This window comes from Berghia stephanieae, chromosome 8 (assembly GCF_034508935.2).
Source record: "Berghia stephanieae isolate SIO BIC M18660-M18661 chromosome 8, UCSD_Bste_1.3, whole genome shotgun sequence".
NCBI lineage: Eukaryota > Metazoa > Mollusca > Gastropoda > Nudibranchia > Aeolidiidae > Berghia > Berghia stephanieae.
Window position 1 is genome coordinate 48,999,646 of NC_088367.1, and position 7,500 is coordinate 49,007,145.

The 7,500-nt window shown below is 36.3% G+C and overlaps 2 protein-coding genes across 2 annotated transcripts in view; one reads left to right on the forward strand and one right to left on the reverse strand.

Moving 5' to 3' along the window:
* Positions 1 to 3,593, forward strand: part of LOC144979039 (uncharacterized) — a 9,934-nt gene extending 6,341 nt beyond the window's left edge. Inside the window, exon 6 of the mRNA XM_078925654.1 lies at positions 3,504 to 3,593. Within this exon, the coding sequence (XP_078781780.1) occupies positions 3,504 to 3,593 (90 nt within the window). The remainder of the gene's footprint in view (positions 1 to 3,503) is intronic.
* Positions 3,594 to 3,907: 314 nt separating this feature from the next.
* The window catches only part of LOC144978808 (uncharacterized), a 51,092-nt gene continuing 47,499 nt past the window's right edge, over positions 3,908 to 7,500 (reverse strand). Inside the window, exon 11 of the mRNA XM_078925331.1 lies at positions 3,908 to 3,978. The gene's annotated coding sequence lies outside the window, so the exon portion shown is untranslated. The remainder of the gene's footprint in view (positions 3,979 to 7,500) is intronic.

A 7,500-nucleotide genomic window follows, 5' to 3' on the forward strand; every position in this document is an offset into this window, starting at 1 on the left:
GTTTAAAAAAAAAAAAAAGGGGTCAACGACGGGAGGCCGGGAAAGCCCCCCCCGTATCCCGGGTTTCGGGGCCGGGCGCCAAAAGGACAAGAGTTGATTAATTGCCCGAACCCTTTTTTAAAAGGACGCGGGGGCTATCGAAAAGCCCAAAAGGGAACCCCAAAATTTGATTAAATAATAGTCTGATGTCAATTTGGGCCCCGCAACGGCGAGCATGGGGTTTTAAAACAAAAGAAAATCGGTACTTTTTTTTTCATGCGGGGTTTAGAACGTTTATGGGGTTTTTTGTGATCAGAATGTAAAAAAGTCAAAAAAAGATCTTTATTTATATAATTTTTTTCCCCCCCTTAGATCATTTTTTTGTTTCGTTGCAGAAATATTTTCATAATATCTCTTTAAGGGCCCCCCATTTTTCCCGTACTATGCGGGGATTTTCGCGGAAGTGACGGCAGGACTTTTGGGGGGCCGTTATAATGTGGGGGGGGGGGGGGGGGGTGGGGGGGGTTTTTAAAATAACTTTTTTAATTTATGCTTTTAAAATTCCCGATTTTGCACAGTGGTGTTCGTACGGACAGTTTGCGTGCGAGGCCAATGCTCCCCAATCCCCCCCCCCCCCCCCCCCCCCCCCCCCCCCCCCCCCCCCCCCCCCCCATTTAGTTGTTTAACATCTATTTATTCTATTTATAAATTTATTTATGGCAATTTTCCAAAAAAATGTAAACAGACAGCGTAAACCCTTTGGGTTTTTACAAAAAAAAAAACTTTTTTGGGAAAAAAAAAGAAGTAAAGAAATTCATGCCGTACTCTGGAAAAACCCCAAAAATTTTTTAAAAAAATTTGCCCAAAAAACTCGTCTTTTAAAATATCGATCGATTTAAATGACCCTCATCTTGGCAAAAACTCTCAAACCTGAGACCGTAATGAAGACTTTGTGAAGTCTCGGGTTTGAGAGTTTTTTGCCAAGACAAGGGTCATTTAAATCGATCGATATTTGAAGGACGAGTTTTCTGGCCAAGTTTTTAAATGTTTTTTTCATTTTTCAGAGTTCGGCAGATTAAGTCAGTTGTCATAATATTACAATACGTGCCGTAACTCGTCTCTCATATTATGAATATATTGATGCTATGCGTTGAGATAAAATACTTACAGCAACTGTCAGCCGGATATGACGGACCAATACACAAAACTAAGTGTAACCTTGAAAGTTTGACATAAATTGATGTTAAGTAAAATACTCACAACTTATGCCCGTCAGAATAAAATGAACCAAACCAACACATAAAACTATGTGTAACCTTGAACGTTTATAATTTATAGTCTGATTGATAGAATTTAGAACTTTTCATTTAAAAAATGGCTGGCTAAAAAAAAAACAAAAAAACAAGAGCTGAGCGACGTCAATTTCGTTCCTTCTATAAGAGTGTAAATTTTTGTTTCGTTTTGTTTGTGTCCACTGTGTCCAAAAAAAAAAAATAAAATAAATAAATAAAAATAAAAACAACAAAACCCAGCGATAAATTGAAGTTATGAATTTAAGTCAAATACTCAATTTTCTGCCCGCCAGAATAAACGAACCAACACACAAAACGATGTGTAACCTTAAACATTTTATAATCTTAGTATTATTATGGACTAATCCCCTCATTGGCGGTTACAACCCCCCCCCCCCCCCCCCCCAAAAAAAAAAAAAAAGAGCTCTGTGATGTCAACTTCAATCCTATAGATAGTATGCGCTTGGCTAAGAAGCTCACAACATTGCCATCCGGAAGTATAAAGGACCTACACACAAAACTGTGTGTATCCATGGTCGTTTATAGTCTGCTGGTTAATGCAGTTTAGTGACAATTACTCATAAACGCGGATGACCAAAAACAATAACAAATACTTGAGTGACGTCAACTTCGAACTATGTATAGAAGACTTTTCTGTCGGTAGATTTATACCGCTATAGATAGTATGCAGATGACGTCACTCAGGCCTTTGTTATTGTTTTTGCCATCCGCGTTTGTGAGATGGCAATGTTGTGAACTCCTTGGCCAAGCGCATTCTATCTATAGAATGCAAGAAGTTGACGTCACTCGGCTAATTCTAAATTATCTTTCAACTCACGATAAACGTTAAAAGTAACGCACAGTCACGTTTTGTCTGATGGTAGGAAAGATCTGGCGAGTACTTAACTTAAACGCATACCATCAATACCCGAAATACATTATTTAAAAAAAAAAAAAAAAGCAAGACAGGTAAAAGTAAGAAGACCTATAAAAAATTTTTTTTTAAAAATTGAGCTTTATATAGCGCAATATCCACTAGATGTAAGAGCTTTACAAGGGGTCCCTGGTCAACAGGAACATTTAACATGTAGGACGGGACATGACGCCTGTTAGGCGATATTACAATTTTTCGGACAAAGACAACGCTGTTAACGGCCAGGTACTCATTTTACACCTGAGAACGGTGAGAGAATGTGAGTAAAGAGCCTTTTCCAAGGACTCAACTATGCGCCGAGCACGAGGCTCAAACCCAGGACCTTCCGATCTTCCTATCGTATTGTTGTTATGTGTTTAGCCAAAACATTCACAACATCCGCCAGCCGGATATAACGTGGACCAACACACAAAACTATGCGTAACACTGAACGTTTGGTCTGATTGATAGAATTTTGTGTAACAGTCATCATGAAAAATGGCTGGCTAAAATCAATAACAAAGAGCTGAGTGACGTTAATTTCGCTCCTTCTATAGATAGTGTGCGCTTGGCTAAGACGTTCAAAACATTGCCGAGTACAACGGACCAACACACAAAACTATGTGTAATCTTAAACGGTTTTTTTAATAGATAGTTCTTAGTTGCCGTCACTCAGGTCTTTGTTATTGTTTTTTTTTTTTGCCATCCGCGTTTATGAGTAATTTTCACTAAACTCTATTAACCTGACCATAAACGTTCATGGATACACACAGTTTTGTGTGTTGGTCCGTTATACTTCCGGATGGCAATGTTATGAACTTCTTAGCTAAGTGCATACTATCTTTAGTATGGTTAATACAGTTTAGTGAGAATTACTCATAACTCATAAACGCGGATGGCAAAAAAAACAAACAAACAAACAAACAACCATAACAAAGGCCCGAGTGACGTCAACTTCATTCGATCTGCAGCAACTACAATGCGAGGAAAAAAAGAGGGGGGGGGGGGCGTGAAGACTGCACATACTACGAATTTATATTAATTTTTAAAAAGTGAAAAATCGTACCTTCCCCTGGGACACAATGCAATCAGCAGCCTTGCCCGTAGATAGAGAAGCATTCCGCAGACACTCACTGCCTATAGTGGACGACGATGATGATGATGATGACGTCGACCAGTCCAGCTGTAACATTGAAATCAAATCTCCTAAACTTGCTTGACTGCTGTTAGATGATGACGATGACGATGCTGCTGCTGCTGCTAATGATTTGGACAATAACGCCGATGTAAATATATCTCCAAGGCTATCGGATGAATAGACCGTGGTGGACGACGACGATGAGGATGACGATAACGTCGACGAAACAGAGGATATTAAAACAGCAGATGTGAAGATGATCGTTTTGTAGAATTGCTGACATCGTGACAATTCCTCGACGATGATTTTTAGACGATAATGTGGATGACGACGACGACGGAGAAGAAGAAGAAGACACCGATGACAATGGGGCCATTTTTTAAAAAGTTTTTTTTCCTTGTTTTTCTTGTTTTTTGTTTTTTTTTTTGGTGTGTTTGTTTTTCTTTTATTTTTAAAATCAAGTTTTCCAGTTGCACTAAAATATTATACTTTAGAACTGACAGAAGTAAAATAAAATAAAATAATCAAGACAGAGTGACCAATGGAAGGCTTTTAAATGTTAATTTTTTACAGTGTATTAGTGTAAAAAAAAAAAAAAAAAAAAAAAAAAACAACTATAAAGGTAATCTTGTCTTTGGGTGGTGTTGGTCTCGGCACTGGAAATAAAGAAGAAAAGAAAAGAAAAAAATAAAGTAACTGTAAATAACAAATAAGTACGATTCAAAATAAACAAACAAAAAACAATTTAAAAAACACCCCCCCCCCCCCCCAAAAAAAAAAAAAAACAAAAAAAAAAACAAAAAAAAAAAAACAAAAAAACCTAAACCAACCAACCAAACAAAAAAAGAAACTGTAAATAACAAATAAAGAAATAAATAAAACTCAAAACTAAAAAAAAAAAAACAAAACAAACCACCCCCCCCCCCCCCCCCCCCCACACACACACACACAAACAAAACAAAACCAACGAACAAACAAACCTAAAAAAAAAATTTTAAGTTTAAATACAAACCGTTCTCCAACAATATGAAACCAGACGGTCAAATAATGAACTCTCCCACCAAAAAGTTTTTAAAAAAGAAAAAACTTCACTTCTGCGCGAACGTGTTGGTTTCACGAATGTCTGAATACTGTCATCCAAAAGCAAGTAGCCTATAGATAGGTTGCGTTCGATAGGGGCTGGATGGATGGCTATCTCTAAATAGTGGAAAGAAGAAGCGTCCTGTCCTCTAATAAATAAATACGAACAAGCTCAGAAAACAAATTTAACCAAGTTAAAACTGTTGTATTCTGTAAAAACAACGTATTTCAACATTTGGCCAGAAAACTCGTCCTTCGAATATCGATCGATTTAACTCACTCAACCCCAACACCGACTATATCCGTAGTTTACCCAGGGTTACTCTTACCCCATGCCTATTTATTTATTACATTTTTCTGAGACAAATTATAGGCGTAGTATCAAAGCTAAAGTTGTTTGTTTTGTTTTTTTTTAATGCATGTTAATGATAGTCGAATAAAACTATCTATTATGTACATGCTCATTTTTAATACATTTTTCTAATTAATTTTGAAAAGTAGCAAAAATCTCTAGGATTGAGTGAGTTAGATGACGACCCATCTTGGTAAAATAAAACAAACAAGTAATTTAAAAAAAAAAAAAAAAAAAACAAAACAAAAAAAAAAAACAAAAAACAAAAAAAAAAAAAAAAACAAACCCCAATCAAAATGGGAAATTGCGAAGTCTTCATTCAAGTCCCAGTCCCGGAATTGAGAGACATTTGTGACCCTTCGCCTCAAAACGGTATTACGTCGGGATGGTTAAGATGTTGAAAATTGAATTTATAGCCAGAAACATCAGATTTGTGTTGAGTTTGTATGTTTGATTGAGGAGAATTGATACCATAATTTAAGGGTGCTAATGCCAACAATTTATATTTTTGACTAGTTTAACATTTAATTCGGCGTTTAAGCAAGTGGTTCGTTCCGACATAATACCGTTTTGAGACGATGGGTCACATTTTTGAGTTATTTTTGCCAAGATGAGATTCGTTTAAACCTTCGGGACGTTTTGTGGCCAAATTTTGAAATACGTGTTTTTCTAGAGTACGACCGGTAACTAGTTAACATCGATGGCGACAGCAGCAGACGGGAGGCTAAACGTCAACAGTCAACATACCACGCATTACAATCTGTGTTAAAACAACAGTGGGGAAAATAAAAGAGAGAGAGAGAGAGAGAGAGAGAGAGAGAGAGAGAGAGAGAGAGAGAGAGAGAGAGAGAGCTTCATCATATATTATTATAACATTCTTACTTCAAGATTATTTAATTTGTATGAAAATTTGAAAACTGTCAACAGTCAACATGCCACACAGACATCCCCTGTGTTAAAATAACAGTGGAAACCAAAATTTTTTAAAAAAAAAAAGGGGGGGGGGTGGAAGACAGAGAGAGAGAGAGAGAGAGAGAGAGAGAGAGAGAGAGAGAGAGAGAGAGAGAGAGAGAGAGAGAGAGAGGACAAAAATATGATGACGATGAACAAGAAAAATAAAAAGTTTGAAACAACCTCACATTAGAATATTAATTTAAGGTTTGTAAATTCGTCAGATTTGTATGAAAAATTCAATATACATTATATATATATACATACAATATCGGCTTTATATATAAATGTTTTTAAGATTGCGGACTGGAGTGAATTACAGAATTACGAATCTAAGAAGACTCCCGCAAGGCGTCAACAGGAATATCATGAACAGAGAAAGACAAAAAAAAAAAAAGAAGATAATCTCAAAAGCACCGAACCCTTAGCTTGCAATGCGAGTGCCCTATAAACTGAGCTAGGATCCCTTTATTAACACTATAACAAGCCGTGGGACAATGGGTAATTGTTTCAGATAGCACTCGTGTCGTTCACCTTCTGTTCAACAAAAGTTTGTTGTTGTTGTTTTGTTTTTAATAATCTTAATAAATAGAATCATAAAAGTCCTCATACTCATAATCAACAAACAAAACATTTATTTAATTTAGTATTAGCAATGTATATAAATGTGACCCATATTTTCGAAGCGGTATTGTGTCGCGGGATGAACTAAGTACTGGAAATTTAAATTGATAGCGGGTCACAAACATGAAACGGGCCTGCCTACTATTCGTATCGTATCGTATTTGTCATATTACGATATCGTATCGTATCGTTTAAGAACCAATAGGTTCTAAAACCTTTAAACGCCCCGTGTAACTTTTATGCATAGATGCAATCTACCAATTATATAATAAATAGTACTCAATACAATTCAGTGATAATATTGAGAATTAAATATTTAATACGTAAATAAGTGTCGTATTCAATATTACGGATAATTCGCAGAATTACAAAATTTTGGCTCCCATTTCAAAACGTTATGAGTATCTCTACCTTATTGAAAATGAAAGCTGATACCAGACTACATAAGTTTAAGGATTCTGAAGAGTTATATAATCCCTGTGAGGGTATTTTATTCTATTTTAAAAGTTAACTATAGATAGTACGCCCTTGCTTGGCTAAGTAGCTCACAACATTGCCATCCGGAAATATAATGCACCAAACAAACACACAAAGATATGTGTAACCGTGAACGTGTATAGTCTTTTTAATACAGTTTAGTGAGAAAAACAATTTGATATATTCCAAAAGTGTGTCAAAGCAACTGCAGAAAAGCATTTACCAATAGCTCAAATAAACAGCAAAAAGGAATGGATGACAAATGAAATTCTAAACCTATTTGAAGAAAGACGAAAATGCAACAGAGGGTCTGCAGAATACCAAACATTGAACAACCACATTAAATCCAAATGCATCGAGGCACACGAGAACTATCTAGACTGGAAATGCTGCGAAATCGAAAGAGAATACAAACCCAACCCCAACAAGCTCACCAAAGAATAAAAGAACTATCAGGGAAAAGGAAAAGCAAAGCAGCAGGAAGTTGTATCCAAAACAAACAAGGGGAACTGCTATTTGAAGAACAACATATAGAAAGCCGATGGGTAGAATACATAGGCGAACTGTACAATGATCCAAATAGAAATGAACCACCACTGAAATTTAAAGAACCATTAAGCGGACCAAACATCACCAAAAGTGAAATTGAACATGCCATGGAACGAATGAGGGATGGTTAAGCAACAGGCCCTGA